This window comes from Neophocaena asiaeorientalis, unplaced genomic scaffold, assembly GCF_003031525.2.
Source record: "Neophocaena asiaeorientalis asiaeorientalis breed wild unplaced genomic scaffold, Neophocaena_asiaeorientalis_V1.1 scaffold122, whole genome shotgun sequence".
Taxonomy (NCBI): Eukaryota; Metazoa; Chordata; class Mammalia; order Artiodactyla; family Phocoenidae; genus Neophocaena; species Neophocaena asiaeorientalis.
Genome location: NW_020172725.1, coordinates 236,112 through 252,670, shown reverse-complemented (window position 1 = coordinate 252,670; position 16,559 = coordinate 236,112). Strand labels below are relative to the sequence as shown.

General features: G+C 41.4%; 1 protein-coding gene across 1 annotated transcript in view; it reads right to left on the bottom strand.

Annotated features, from left to right (window-relative positions):
• The window catches only part of FBN1 (fibrillin 1), a 253,659-nt gene that overhangs the window by 27,588 nt on the left and 209,512 nt on the right, over window positions 1–16,559 (bottom strand). The window contains exons 50-59 of the mRNA XM_024740283.1: window positions 13,132–13,281; window positions 12,721–12,786; window positions 12,341–12,457; window positions 10,485–10,604; window positions 8,401–8,523; window positions 6,969–7,100; window positions 4,968–5,093; window positions 4,206–4,412; window positions 2,140–2,265; window positions 1,759–1,881 (exon numbers count right to left, since the gene is read on the bottom strand). Of these exons, the coding sequence (XP_024596051.1) occupies window positions 1,759–1,881; window positions 2,140–2,265; window positions 4,206–4,412; window positions 4,968–5,093; window positions 6,969–7,100; window positions 8,401–8,523; window positions 10,485–10,604; window positions 12,341–12,457; window positions 12,721–12,786; window positions 13,132–13,281 (1,290 nt within the window). The remainder of the gene's footprint in view (window positions 1–1,758; window positions 1,882–2,139; window positions 2,266–4,205; window positions 4,413–4,967; window positions 5,094–6,968; window positions 7,101–8,400; window positions 8,524–10,484; window positions 10,605–12,340; window positions 12,458–12,720; window positions 12,787–13,131; window positions 13,282–16,559) is intronic.

Sequence of the window (16,559 nt, the reverse complement as noted above, 5' to 3'; positions counted from 1 at the left end):
TTTTTTGTTGATGGTTGTTCAGCAGTCAGTTGTGATTTTGGTGTTTTTGTAAGAAGAGGTGAGGTCACATCCTTCTAACCCACCATCTTGTCTCTGCCTCCAACCTTACAATACTATCTTTAACTACACCATTAAGAACAGCAACACTTGCTGTTTTCACATCCAAGAATCCCCTTCTTTCCTCTTACTGGGTTCCTACCCATCTCTCATGGGGTAAGTGCTGGTCCTTCATTTCCCCTGGGGTCATCCTTCTAGCCTCTTTCCTCCGTTTCAATAATCCATGTATCTGCACCACTCATTTTGATATTTAGTCATATATGCCAAGTATGTAGAAGAATTTAGACCTTATGAGAAAAATAGGAGAAAGAGTCTTATATTGTAAGTAGATGTGTAAAATTTTTTTGTATTCCTAAAATCAGAGTATTACAGGTGTTTTTCATATTAATACATTGTAAAAGAACATAACTACTACTATACATTTATTTTCATTTTCCATCTCTTAATTGCTAGAAATTTTTAGCATTTTCTGCCCCCACAAGTTAGAAAGATGCTGTAAATTTGTTTTGATTCGTACAGTTAGTATACAGACTGAGAGACATTTTTCCCCTGAAGTTGGTTTTTCATTTACACAAATAAGTTTGTGGCTGTGAGCTGTAGCCTCACGCTGCCCAGAACTCACTGTGATCCACAGATGTGTAGAATAAGTTCTATGTTTTAAGGCAGATTTTTTGAGTAGCTCTCAACTTCCTCTCCCCATACTGCAGGATTGCATAGGACTTGTACTACACAGGAAAATTTCAAGCATTGTCCATATGTTATCCTGTATTACCTGCCTCTTAACTCACCCCCTTTCAGCAGACAGAGGAAAAGCGTTGATGGCTCTACTTCTCTTCTCTTTGCTCTCCTCTTCCACTCCATCCTACCATTTAACTTCCTTTACTTCCCTTTGCCTCCTCCCAGTCTTCATGGTAGAACACACAAACTCCTATTCTGCCATCTGGTATTCTGCCATCTGGTCTACCTTTCCTTCTTCAAATTATCCTTGAGTCTGACTCGCTTGTGCTGTTCACTCAATATGTGAAGTTCTTATTACAAGAACAAATTTATACCAATATAATTTTGCAAAGGCTAACTTCTGGGTGATCAGGAATTTCTGCAGAGAGTTTGATGTATCTTAATTCTTTGTAATATCTGTGTCTCAAATAAGCTGCTGGGGGTCAGGAATGGCCCTATTTTGCAGAACAAAAACCTAGACAAAGTGTTTACTTAATTAGGCACAGTTTTCTCTAGGATCATGGCACTGATTAACCTGAGGTAGGCCGGACCATACTGGGCTATATAGTTACTGAATAGACTGATTAAATCCTTTTAAAAAAAATCCTGTTTTCTATTTATTTAGTTGTTTATTGTTTTAAAAATCCTTTCTGTTTTCTATTTATTGCATTAATGTGATCAGGTATCTGATTCACTTGAGCCTTGGAGAGCTGGCCCTGCTGTCTGAGATGCTCATGGACGTCCCCCATGGCTGCCCATGGGGCAGGCAGTGAGGATGGCTGCTGCCACTGTTCCTCTGCAATCTCCCTGGCCTCAGCCTCCCTCCAACCAGAATAGGAGGTGGGTCACAGGGAGGCACTTAGCCCAGGGAAGCACTTCTTGCCTGCAGAGAGGGTCTTTCAGCTTTGGATCCCTCAAAGGCACAAGGAATGTGACCATGTGCCCAGGAGACACATGAGTGGGTGGAGGCAAATTCTACTTTACCTTTGCAGCTCCTTCCATCCTCCTGCAGAATGTAGCCTTTCGGGCATGAACACTGGTAACTCCCTTCTGTGTTCTTGCAGATAAAATTGCAGGGTTTGGGGGCCTGGTTGCACTCATTCAGATCTACGATCAAAGAGATACAATGTGACCGCCCATCTAAAAAGATGCCTAAATGCTCAATACCCACAGCATCTAACAAAGAATCCTAGTTTTGAGGAAGGAAAAAGTAAATTCTGTGTAGTCTTTGATCACTGTCTTACATTTCCTTACGAAATTACACAGGCTTTTTAGATTTTTAGTTTGAGGGTTTTTTTTTTTTTCCACCATAATGTACAATTTCCACCTGGGAATAAACCTGAGCATCAGAAATAGAGCACTTACCTACGCAGGCAGTTCCGGTTATATCTGGAGTATAGCCAGTTTTACAAATGCAGTGATATGATCCTCTGTCATTGACGCATTCCCCATTCCGGCAAACATCATGAATAACCTTGCACTCATCAATATCTATAATGAGTAGAAAGTAAAATGAGAAAGACATTATAAAATGGACAACATTCATACATAGGGGTCACTTCACTATAAATACTAAAACTGTGTGACTATATTATGGACCTAAGGAATTAAACCAAAGGGATGACAGCATACGTTTCATATGTAATGGTAACTGTATTGAAAGGGAAATGAATAACTTTATTAGACTATAGGGGAAAACTTAATAATTGCTCTTCTAAATTTATATTGTTTTTCTCCATTGGGTCCAGAGAACAACATCTAGACATATTTAACTCCATGCTCCATCTCATGCCATCGAGCTTGCCTCCTCCAGACATCTCAGCAGAAGATCCTTTTGGTAAGGAAATCCCATTTTCTTCTAATAGTGTATGTCCAAAATAAGGAAAGTTTTCTTTCTATTCTTTTTGTTGTGTTTAAAGTTAATCCTGAAAAATAACAGATTGCATACTACTGGGGAAGTGGGACCAAACTTCCCTCCTTTGGTCGAGGGAGGCATCAGTGGATCACTGGGCTGAGTTTTTGCAGCCTGCTAGGGAAGAGAGACCCTCATTCACAGCTCCACCACAGGGAGAAAGATTTGGTCAATATGTACTATTGGGCATTAAAGACACTGTCCCCCATATCTTGACCCATCTATTTCCTTACTGCTTGGCGGGATGCCAATACCAAGTGAGTTCTTAGCCTTTGATTGATTGCCAAGTAACCATTTTCTATCAATCAACAGCTCTTATTTTTCCTGATTTTTTCAAGTTTACTCTGAAATGCAATTTAGCATACCCACACTGGTCTCAAGAAAAGTCTTTCCACCATCTCATTTTCATATCCTCCAAAGAATCATAAACTGCTTTTGGTCATTCCATCTTATCTATTCTGTCTCTTACCACATCCAGTTCTGTTATTCCACCGTTAGCTGCATCTTTCTAACATGAACACAAATCTTTCTTTAATCTCTTCTCCTCTCACTTCTAATTTCCTCCCAAGGAGCTCAAAAAGTCTTTCTCCTTTCTCTTTCATGAGACTAAAAACAATTTCAGTTGATAAACATAATCCTGAAATTTTTTTTCAGAGTTGCCTCAGACACCTCAACAGCCTCCTCATCCCTCGCAAGGTCAAGCAACTTGCAGTTTCCCAGAGGCAATTGTCTTAATTGCCAATACAATCGCCCCTCCATATCCAGGGCATTGGTTCCAGGACCCCCTCACTGATACCAAAATCCATGGACGCTCAAGTCCCTTGTATAAAATGGCATAGTATAGCTGGCACTGTAGGTTCAATCAGCCTCGAATTGATATCAGTCTAGGGTTGGTTGGATCTACGGCTGTGGAACCTACAGATATGGAAGGCTGACTGTGTATCAGCGTTGTTCATACTTCTTTCATGCAGTATATTAGTATAGCTGGCACTGTAGGTTCAATCAGCCTCGAATTGATATCAGTCTAGGGTTGGTTGGATCTACGGCTGTGGAACCTACAGATATGGAAGGCTGACTGTATCAGCGTTGTTTATACTTCTTTCATGCAGTATATTCAGCCAATTTTATGAGATAAAATATACATTGGCGGACTAGTTTAGGAGTTTAGTGATCATTTATTCCAAAGTTTATCTAAAAAATTATATTCTGAGTAACCAGTAACTGACTTATAACAAACTTTGGCTTGAAAAGTTGAGGACTTGTAATGCAGAGGCAGGGACTCAAGCACACACAATTTAATCAGACCAAGGACACTTCAGCAACATGAAGTTGAATATCTAAAATAAATACCATAATGAAGCCTCTTTTCGTCAACCTATACTATGCAACTCAGCCCAGGCCCGTATTATAGATTCTGTATTCTCATCTGTTCTTCATGAAACGAATTCCCTGAAAGTATTTTTGGACCATAAATGAAGTACCTGCTCTGTTGGTCAAAAATCAGAACAAAACAAAGTACCTGCTCCGTTGGTCATAAACCCTCGGCCATGTGGGCAGAGTTTTTTGAAAGCCACAGTGCCCTGGAAAGGGCAGATCTCACAGTGGGGACCCCAGCCTCTCCCTCCGTCGCAGCAGCATTCAGACTTGGTGACTGGGTTCCTGTTGCTTGAGCCGATCTGACACATGTTTTGGAGCACCTCTGTGAAGCAGTACCCTTCCCGGTTGTCTGGATGGGACATGATATTGCAAAGAGAATTGGGGGGAATTTTAGGAGCATAACAAGGTATTCAGAATTTGGTCAGATATAAAACCCAAGAAGGATGTTAACACTTTACCCTGGGTGAGAAGGAGCAAGAAGGGAAAGCTGGAAGCGGCAGTAAGAGAGAAAGGATGACATCTGGGGAAAACAAGAGAGACAAGAAATTCAGTAAGCGGGCAGAAAGGCCTTGGCCTCGATAAGATTATCACTCTATCTGCTCCCAGAAATATGGGGGAATAGTCATTCTCTAGAGAGGGGCAGAGAAATACTTGGAAACTGATCCTGAGCATCAAGGGCTTAAAAAGGGAGCTGAGAAAGAAATTCCAAGCAAGTGATTCAATGATACAGTTAGCAAAGGAAGAAGTTAGTGGCAGGGTGGTGCTAAACCCAGTGGACAAACATGGTCATTGAGTCATCTCCAAAATATGAACATTTTTAACAGTTTCTATCATTTCAAATAAGAAATCTGGTTTCAAGTGTCCCAGTGGGGGGTTACAAAAGCATCCTGTCATCTGTACTCACCAAGGCACTCATCCTGGGTGGGGCTGGCTGTGAAGCCATCATTGCACTCGCAGGTATAGCTCCCCCTGGTGTTGAGGCAGCGCCCGTTCTCACAGATCCCAGGCTTGGTCTGACATTCATTCTCATCTGTGTGGTTTAATTGAAGGGCCAAAAACAAGAGGAGTCATCTGTCTGCTTTGTACAAAGATGGATTCTTTTTCTTTTAAAAATTTAGTTTGTGAATAGGTAACCTATTCACGTCGTTCCAAATCCAAAAGGTACAGAAGAATATTCAGCAAATGTGCCCCTCCCTCCCCTTTCCCCAGCCACCAAACTCCCCTCCTGGGAAGCAACCAGTGCTACTGCCGGTTTCTAAAGTATCCTTCTAGAGATGAATTATGCCCATACAAACAAATACAACCATTCATGCATGTACCTCTACCCTTTTAAAAACATAATAGGTACATTTAAATTTTTCACTTAATAAAATTTAAAACTTCCCATATCTGTACATGTAGAGGATTCTCAAAGGATTATTTTAAATGAAGGAAAAAGAACCTTGAGATCAATCTGTTAAAGAAAATTACAGTACTTCACTAGAATAATGTCTGTGATGGTCAGTTTTGACCTGAGGGAGTTTATCTATACTAATCTTCTGATTCAGTGTAGATTACGCTTATTATAATACTTCAATAATAAGGAATCATAATTCAGTCTCCCAGGTTTAAAAAAAGCCTTAAAATAGCTGGAGAGTCTTACGATTGTTTAGAAAGACCGTAAAGTAATTTGCCTAGGCGCGTCCAACTGAGAATAGTTTCAAGCCCCTGAGGCAGAGGTCTCCTGAGGAGAGGCAGAGGCTTGGAAGGTGACATTCAGAACAGCGTTAAAACAGCTCAAAATTCCCAATGCCAAGGCCACCCTGATACCAATTAAATCAGAATATGTGAGGTGGAACCTGAGCTCTCCGAGTAATTCCAGTGTGCACCTGAGGCTGAGAACCACCGATCCCAGAAGCTCCAGTGTGTGATCTTAAATCCACATGCTTTTTCTGTGCTTTGGAAGTCTGCTCTTCAACTTCCGTTTAATTCTGTGTCTTACAGAGTAAGAGGACAATGAGGTTCTTAAGCTTCTTGACCAACATAAAATATACTTTCCTGATGTGATTGAATATTAAAAAGGAAAAGGATACATGTGGGAGTTTTCTAGTATTTGTTTCCTATATTTACTGACTAAAGCAGAGGTCAGGAAGCTTTTTCTGTAAGTAACAGTAATGTTATAGTATTACCATATAATATACAGTCAACAGTTTAGGCTTTGCAGGCCATGTGATCTCTTGTTACAACTGCTCCACTCTGCTATTGTAGCATGAAGACAGCCATGGAAAATAATGAATGGTTACAGCTGGGTTCCAATATGAGTCTATTTACAAAGACAGCTGGCGGACTGCCAGGCTGAACTCGGCCCTAGAGCTGTGGTTTGCCAATCCCTGGTCTACTGTGGTTTTCAAGGCTGAAGCCACATTAGAATCACCTGGGGAGCTTTAAAAAATACCAGCGCCTGGGCCTCAATCTAGACAAGACCAGTTTCTCTGGATGTAGATCCCCGTGGTCTAGTGATGCTCCCGGGCCACAGGGACCGGGCATCTGGACTCAATGTCAGGGTGGTGGTAGAAGAAAGTTAAGTCAATAGAGAGGTATTCCAATGTGGTGGAAAGAACTGACCCCAAAACAACAAAGGAGTATAAAAACAGTAAAGGAAGGGGCTAGAGGGAATACCTGGTCCTCTAATCCTGGCAGCAAAATGGGCCTAGAAAGCAGGCAAAGGCCAGCTCAGAGGAAGAGGATGATGGTGCTGGTGGAATTCATAGATAATCGAGAGGCAAGGGGACCTCTACAGGAAGTCATGAGATGAGGTAAGAGAGGCAAGAAGAATACAGTGTCCACAAAGACTCAGAGCCCACGTCTCTTCTGTCCTTTGTCCTTTCCCACTCATTCAAAGCTCCTCCGGTGGGGACGCCCTTACCTACGCAGCCTTCTCCATCGGGTCTTCGCTGATACCCAGGTCCACAGATGCAGATGTATGTGCCAATGAGGTTCTTGCATTCCATCTGTTTTTCTGCACAATCATGTTTACCCTCTTCACACTCATCCTCATCTGGAAAGAATGTACAGCCACAAATTCATAAAAGGAGCTGCCTTAATTTCCTGCCTTTTAAACACAAAATGGTGTTCAGTAACTAATTTTCATTGACACTATTGCAGCATTAACCTACTTCCTTTTGCACTGTTGGGAAGTGGTCTCTTAAGATGGGAAGGAGTCTTCTAACCCCCTTTGAACTTAAGAAATTTCTCTCTGATAAATTCTTCAAAGGCAAGAAGTGTGATTTCCAATTCTTTTTGACGAATTGAACTACAAAGGCCTTATAAAAGTCTTTCATAATATGATAATTGTAACAACAGCATTATGTAATAATGCTGTAATGCTGTAATAATAAATGTCATAATAAACCAAAGCTTCCATTATACAATGCTTATAATATAATAGGTTATATCTTAATATCAGAATAATATATTAGAATCATTGTGAAATATAATGAAAGTTTTGGTTTTTACACTTTGAGGAAAAGACAAGCATCCACAAATATCTTCTTCTCTACCGGTTCTTCCCTCCATTTCCTTTTTTTCTGGAAGTGTGGCTCTTCTTCATTCATTACTTTCTGTCCTATGGCATTTCCCTCTCTTTATCTTTCCCCGTTATATTACCTGAGCTGAAAAATTTGGACTTTAGCCTGCATGTGACATGGAGCTCTCACTTAGGGAGTTTTCCTACCTTTAAGAAAAAATCTGTTTAAGCCATTTGAGGAGAACAGATATCTGCTCATTTAAGACTTTGGGAGGAGCAAATCAGAGCTCTTCAAGGCTCCCGAGGATTTACCCATCTTTGTATAACAGAGCTTAGTCCAGTGCTTTGGAAATTGCAGGTGTTCAGTAAGCACTGTTTAAAGTAGATTCCATGTGTTACCCCATTCTTGGACTATAATATCCCTTAATGATGGGGATTATTTTTTAATATTCATATTCCTTCTTTTGTGTTCTCATTTATCATACTGGGATATGATTATATCTGTCTCAGCCTCTTCATACTGAGCTTCTTGCATGTGGGGAAATGTCTTTTTTTCCTTTATATCTTCACACCTTGCAGAATGGCTGGCATGTCACAGGCATGCAATGCATGGTGAACTAAAAAGGATCTGTAGTACAGCCCTCGACTCAGCTTTAAGCTACAATTTAGGAGAAAAGGTAGCAATGACAACCCCAATATTATCCATGGACTACAGCAGTGCTCCCCAATTCCCAGCCTTCCTCTACTAATTGGAAGCTTTGGAGGGACACCTCCCATCACAGACAAAGTTAGGGCTCCCTGGCTTAGATGACCTTGAACGTGAGTGTCTCACCTCTGCACATTCTTCTGTCTTCTCTCAGAACATATCCAGTGGGACATTTGCATTCATATGAGCCGTAAGTGTTCACACATCGGAAAGCACAGAGCAGAGGATTCTGGGCACACTCGTTTATATCTGTGGCAGAATGTAGTAAGAGAATAATGGATCATAGGCACCAACCAAAAAAAGGAATATACTTTTAGCAAAAGTGGTAATGCTTCATTGTCATAAACGTGGATAGGCCAAGCAGTCTCTGATGTTCAAAGAATTATAAAATTAAGTTGGCTATTTTATAATTGGTATAAGTAGGGTGATCATACATCTTGCTTCTTCCAGTACAAACTCAGTTTATGCCTATTGTGCTGGTATAACTATTAACTGTTATTTAGGTGGAAGAGAAATTACAGGTCACCCTACATATAGGGAGCTTTTCTGAAATCCTGGCTTTGAAGTCTCAAGTTGACCAGTTGCCTCTCCCTAAAGTCACATGGAGTGGGGATCAGTTTCACCCCATTCAGCCAAAACAACTGCCAAGTCAACTGCTGTCAGTCAGAAAAGAAGCAACCCATCCAATATCATTAACCACCTCCCCTTCCCCAAATAAGAGAGGCTCCTGTGAAGTAACAGTGATTCTTATGCCCAAGAAAATGGTGTTCTGAATAATTTCACACCGATGCCCAAGTTATAGCCTTAAATAGCTAGGAATAATAATAATGATAGATTAATAGATAGAAGTGGTTTCTGTAGATTGCATAGTTTGGAACCGTCAGAATATGTTTTGGAAAAGCAGGGTTAAAACAGACCATCTTGATGATCATGTTTCTCCCTAAGGCCAATGATCCTGACTGAGAATATCAGGGAGACCCTAGATCATGATTTAAAAATTCACCAACAACTCTGACTATGAGTATTGATGGGTCATATTTCTAATGAAGAGCTCACTTTAATACCCACTTTACTGTCTCCTCCCCTTCATTCTTTTATTAAACCACTGGTTCTCAACTTGAGAGAGCATCAGAATTACCTGGAGGGCTGCTAGGCCCCACTCTTAGAGTTTCTGATTCAGGAGGTCTGGGACGAGGCCTGAAAATCTGCATTTCTAGCAAGTTCCCAGGTGATGCTGATGTGGCTGATCCAGGGACCACCCTTTGAGAACCACTATTCTAGACACTCCCTCCCTTTCCTTACATCCCTCTTTCTTTCCTTATATCCTACCAGGCATACTGACAGTTGCTTAGAGAGTATGGACAGCCCCTCTTTTGCTGTGATTGCTCCCAGACGGTTAAAGGATATTGGTGGTTATCTCAGTGTGTAGATGTTTCTATGAGTAGAAAAGAAAAAGAAAAAGAAAGCGTGCACGGGATACAAAGAAAAAAGGTTGCGGAGGGGGGGAATGGAAAATAAGAAAGAGGGTAGTAGACAAGGCAGGTGTTGTATCTAATAGTAGTAGTAGAGGACTTCCCTGGTGGCACAGTGGTTAAGAATCCCCCTGCCAATGCAGGGGACACGGGTTCGAGCCCTGGTCCGGGAAGATCCCACATGCCGTGGAGCAGCTAAGCCTGTGTGCCACAACTACTGAGCCTGAGCTCTAGAGCCCACGAGCCACAACTACTGAGGCTATGAGCCACAACTACTGAGCCCATGTGCCACAACTACTGAAGCCCACATGCTTAGAGCCCATGCTCGGCAACAAAGAGAAGCCACTGCAACCGCAATGAGAAGCCTGTGCACCGCAACGAAGAGTAGCCCCCGTTCGCCGCAACTAGGGAAAGTCTGTGTGCAGCAATGAAGACCCAACACAGCCAAAAATAAATAAATTTAATAAAATAAAAAATAAATATTAGTAGTAGAGACACCAACAAGAACTCTGCATGAGATGCGGCGTAACTTGTGCCATGAAGCACTTACATCTTTTTCAGATACTCTCTGCAGATAGGAGGCCACATAGAGAAGAAATGATAGCATGGCCCACCAGGCCCAGATTTTCCTTATTTTATATACCCTGAGTGGTATTTAACATTCAGAATTGTAATCAACCAAGTACTGTCCCTGTGATCAGAACATGTAACCAACTATTCTGTGTTTAAGAGGCTTACCTTCACAAGTCATCATTGGACCAGGCTCAAATCCCTCCTCACAGGTGCATTCAAAACCTCCAATCACGTTCTTGCAGGTTCCATTTCCGCAAGGATTGCCCACCGAACACTCGTCAGTATCTGCAGGTGATCAGAAGCGTAGTCAAAACATGATGCATTGGGAGAAAAACGGACTTGGACTCGGAGAATACCTTTCTTTCTATCGGAATATTTTGATCTCTAACATCTTGTTTTATTCTCCTTCTGTCCTTGAGAAAGGAGTGCATGTGTCTTATTACCACAGATGTATAGCTGTGAAATTTGACTTGCTAAGTGGCAGTGGCAGGGACAGTTATGGTACCTGGGCTTCTTAGCCCTTACAGTGCTCTTCACCATGAGTGTCCCCAGCCTCCTGCATGATGAAGTACATCTACTGGGAATAGATACTCAAAGGGTTAAAACAAGGCGTCTCTCACAAGTCAAAAGTTTTCGCTTACTTAAAGCTAGAAATACATCTCCAGTTTGGCCTTACATTACATCATTCTCCAAGAAGTCTTAAACATGATGCATTTTTGCCAGATATAAAATAGAAGACTAAACATACGCAAAATAAGAGACCAGAGGTTAAGCAAAATTAATACACAAGATAAAGTCAAGATGCAAGTAGATATTTTGTTGAAACCAGATGGTTTACATTAGGCAGAAGAAAGGCTAGAAAAAAATGTGTTTAGGGTATGATCTCTCTAAACAACTGTGGAGAGAGAACAAATCTTACCAAGGAAGTCCAAAAAATATGTATGTCTCCTAACCCATCCACCTAGAATACTGACTGTTCTTATTCTGACACAGCTCTTGGGGGAGAGGGCCTTCCTTTGGGAAAGGAACATTTCAGAGAAATAACATTGCTATCTCAGCTGTCTAGAGCACAGAAGAGTGATGGGTTATTATCAAGGACTATGTCTCATGTTAGGTTCTGAAATCAGCAAGTGAGGGCAGGAGGGTATGGCAGAGAGACCCTGGGTGAGGACGCTTATTTCTCACATTCATCGTAGCACTAACTGAAGATACTGAATAGAAAACGTTGACAACTTTGCTTTTGTTCTGCTGTGAAATTGCATTTCGCTCTCAAGAATATTACATCTCTTTCGAGTTCATAAAAAATCACAGTATCATTGGTTTTTAGAGCTGTAAGGTAATTAGAAATATTTTAATCCATCTGCATGATATTACATTCTGAGGCTTAGAAAGGCAGTTAAAACCTCATACCCTGATTCCCTATATGGAAAGAACATCTTTTAATGGACACAGACAAACCCTCAGCATTTATGCCATTATTAATTTAGGTTACATTGATTGGCTTTGGATCTCTTAGATAAAAGAGGTCAAAGATCAGCCGTAGGAACCATTCTTTGACATTTTAATAAGGGGGTTAAAACAAGAGGAATGTACACTGGGTACACAGCCTTTCATAGTACTAACTGTAACAAAATCTGGGTAAATTTTGTGTTTTACATACTAAGAGAATAAGATTATGACCATGAACAATTTTTTACCTTTAAGTTTCACAAAGGCTTTCGTGATATATGCTGTCCTTTCTACTATCTCTTCACACGTGTTCAGTGTCCTCGTCGTCAGACTGTAAGGTCCATGCAAGGACGGACCATGTTGGCTTGGTTCACTACTGTAGCCATAGAACCTAGCACAGTGCCTGGTGCATGGTGGGGACTCAGCTAGTATTGCTAGATGAACGATAGGTGAACAAGGGTATAAAACTTATCTCTGTCCCCTCTTGGTACTTATTCTTCCTAGTGTGAACGCTGAATAGCTTAATTTCTGATTTGTAAAATCCCAATAACAGAAACCGCTTTATTACTCACCCACACATTCATTCCCTTCCAGAATGTAGCCAAAGGGACACTCGCAGCGATAGGAGCCATCGGTATTGATGCACTGCCCGTGTTTACAGACATCGGGTTCTTTGCACTCATCCATATCTTAAGCAGAGGAGGAAAAAAGAGTGAATAACAATGTATTTTTGGAAATGATCATTTCGGTGCCTAATCGATGAAATATCTAGTATTACAATATTAACATGCAATACCATAATACAATTGGTATCTAAATGAAAAGACCAAAAAAAAAAAAAAGAGCTTAATTTTCCAAGATAAATGTGGAGAAATAACAGCTAGAGAAAGGACAAAGAAGAGGCTGGTTGAAAATATTAAGAAATGCTGAGAATGCAGCACAAGCCACTCACCAACCGCTGAATCATCGGGTCCCACAATGATTCCACTTCCATAGGGACAGATCTGGCGGAAGGCCTCTGTGGTGGAGATGCACTCTCGTTAATAGGTGGGCCAAAGGCAATTAACTACAGGCTCCTCCCCAAGTATGGTGTGGAAGCCGCACATGTTGGAACATGATGAACAAGCCAAGCCCAGAAACCAGAGAAAGATAACAAGGCTCCCAGAGCTGGTGTACCTACTACTTGGGCAGCTTTGAGTCATAACGTAGTTCAGAAGAAAATAACTACCTAGCTCCTGAGATAAAATAATTTTAGTGAACATTTTAGTTGGACTTAAAATTAAATTGCCTTACGTTTTGAAGGTCTACAATCTTACAGCCTGTACCTTGAATGGCCACAGAGAAACGCAGATAGTAGACATACCATCGGGTTCAGTGGGGCACAGCTCACAGGGATCGCCCCAACCTTCTCCCTTCAAGGCACAGCAGCATTCCTGTTTGGAGTGATTTCTGGATTTGGGTGACGAACACTTTCCTCCTTCAAACTTCGCGTAACAGTAGCTCATTCGCAAATCTGCAGCACAAATTCCAGAGACCCCTCAGTTGCTTTCCTACTAAGTCATTACTGTATACTACTAAGAAACAATCCACCCTGTTAAATGTGATCTCTTCTCATTACTAAAGTCACACTTTTTAAGTGATTATAATAGTAATTGAGCTGAGATCTTTAAAGTGGTAAGTAACTTTTGTAGTGAGAGCTGATGAACAAATCTGTGTGGCTCTTACCTTATTATTTCTCATTTTATCCAGTGTTCCAAAATAACCTGATGTGAATAATAAAAACCAACACTGCCACATTTCAATGCTGACGTCATCAGTGACTTCAGGACGGAGACGTTGAGATGGTATAACATTTAGCAAGCACGCTAAGTTAAGGTAGTTAAGGTCGACCTCCCAGCTCTAGTACTCACTGTGATATCACACTACGCTGTGTATTCTGTGTCCCCTAAGCCCTGGAGCCAAAATAAAACCCCAGATCCCAGGCATAGAGCAAATAAAGATGTGGCAATTTTGTGGACTGGCGAAAATACAACTCAGTGGTATTTCACTGAAGCAGCTACTCACGCAGCTTCTGTCTACAAAATATATGTGAGGTTTTCTGCAGATTTTACACACGTGTGTGTACACACTTTCACACACACAGAAGCTTATTTAGCTCCACAGAGAGAGGGAAGGTAAAGAGGAGGACGGGGAGATGGGTGGATGTGAAGGAGAATAATTGTTCTTCCAAAGAATATATTTCTTTAATATCAGTTATTTCTTGGTAACTCCAACATGGAACATGGGGCTGGGATCTAGTTCCTACAGAAGTCTCCAAAATTGCTTGACAGTTTTGGTAACTGACTTTCCCATTTCTTATAGAGCAAACTGGGTGACTCTAAAAAGTGAGCTCATCCAAGAGCCTGGAGTATGTTTTCCCTCAAATTTGACCTCCAAAGCTTTGCAAACTCCTCTGAGTTACACAGAGGCTAAAATCTGCAGGGTTTAAGGAAATGCTTTCATATCCATTTTGCACAATCCCCCTTTCTTTATGTATGACCAGGTCTGCTCTCTCCTGTCACTGTTTTCAATTCCAGGTAGCATATTATTATAGCCATTTATGATTTCAGTTAAGACAATTTCACCATCTTTTATTTCAACGAAAAGGAGACAAGGTAAGAATAACTGAGCTGCCAAAGATCATAGCAGAAAAATTTTTATGAATTAAAGTAAAAATATCAGTCAATCAGTCAACCACATTTACCAGGCTCCAGTAAGTCAAATTCTGTTGACCTCTCCAATGAACTTGTTGAACTCCTTCATGGTTACCAACTCTTTGAGAGAAACTGTCTCTCTAGTTTCTACTCCGTTTTCACATCCATTATGGCTGGGACCTAAAAGGCACCTTTCAGGAAACTACTCTTCTGAAGGTGAAGAGCAATAAAAGCCTATCCTTGTCCTGCAGCATCTCTGCTATTTAAATGGTTGCTTGGCTGAGAAGTGTCAAGATTTAACAAATTGTAGTTTCCTGAAGGACACCTTTTGATGTGCTTTGTTCTTCAAGTTCATCGTCACATACAGTGTTTTGTGTTTATTGGTCCAGTTTTTTTGTTTTTTTTTTTGCGGTACACGGGCCTCTCACTGTTGTGGCCTCTCCCTCCGCAGAGCACAGGCTCTGGACGCGCAGGCTCAGCGGCCATGGCTCACGGGCCCAGCCGCTCCGCGGCACGTGGGATCCCCCCGGACGGGGGCACGAACCCGTGTCCCCTGCATCGGCAGGCGGACTCTCAACCACTGCGCCACCAGGGAAGCCCTATTGGTCCAGTTTTTATTATTTATGCCTACAACTGTCTTAAGATATAATTTAATGACTACTCACAAAAATGTCTCAACAATTATATCAAAACTCAATTCTCTCCTTTGTCTTTCAGCTTGTAATGTTTCTTTTAAACCTAGATACATGCATGTGCTAATATTGGTCTGTTAATTTTCTCATTCTCTTCTCCTTTCATTACTGACCCTATTCCATACCCCAGCCCAGCTCCCCGACACCGCTCTATCACCTCACCCCGGGGGGGAAAAAAAATCTAGGTATGAAGTTTAGAGTGAGCCTAAGTGACAAATTCCCTTCACTGAACTTTGTAAGTGGGAGTGGCTCATTTACATCTGTGGCCTTTAGGTGCCAGGGTCTGTTCACCTGAGTCCTATACCACATTTTTTCCTTCAAAAACATTATCTGTGGTTCTGTGGAATTTTCTCATTTTATGGACAACAGAAGCCCGACTCCTAATTTGTCATCTTACAGTACAAACCCAGCTCTTAATGCCCTGGCTCTAGCAAAATCTGTGCTCTTTGGGAGATTTACATTTGCTTGTGACGATCCTCTAGAATTGGTTTTGTTTTTTAATTAAAGGTGCCTTGCATCAGGAAAGAGAGTTGTGTATGCCCACATCCTTTAACGGGGGCTTGCTAGGATGCCTGTTTACCGGTCTGTCTGCAGAGAGCCTTAATGACCTTTGAAATTTCATCAGAGCTACGAAAGTCACTTTCCCTGCTTGCATTCCTCAATCCTGGCTCTGCCTCTTGGAGCTGAGCATGTAGCAGGGCTGCTCACAGCTGGGCTGATTCTTCCTGCAGCGTTAGCTCGCTCTGTGACAGGCCAGTGCAAATTGAATTAATAGCCTATGAATTTCCTCTGGCCTGCCACATCGGCAGATTCACACCTGGTTTCTCACTGCTTTCTTTCCAAACTCCGGCCAAGCCAAAGGCACACAAAGACAAGGGAGTAGGAGTAAGAATTTATCTGGCTGGTCTGTACCATACAGACAGAATATTTGCTTGAATCAAGCACCATCCCACCCATAACCCAGAAATCCACATGGGCCTCTGGATAGCTACCTACAGGATCAAACCAACAGAGAATTCTCAGCTCTCCCCCTTCACACCCCTAAATATTAGGTGACCAAATGACCCGTTGAAAAGTAAAAAGTTTAATCAATTTGAACAACAATAGCAAGAACCTATGAAGGACTCAGAAATGAACAAAGCTTTTTCACGTATTCAACAAGACTGGTTGGGCGGGTATTCTTATTGTTGTTTAAAAATAAGAAATATGAAAATTGAGCTTCCAAAAGATTAAATGACTTGCCCTAGGCTGTAAATGGCAAGGCTGAGACCCCTAAGCCCAATATTTGGAATCTTAAATGATATTCATTGCCTCTTACTTGGTAATATGGAAGCAAAAGACAAAACAAAACAACCAAGGAGAAAAAAAACTGAACAAAAAAATATAACAAACAACAAGAAAACCAC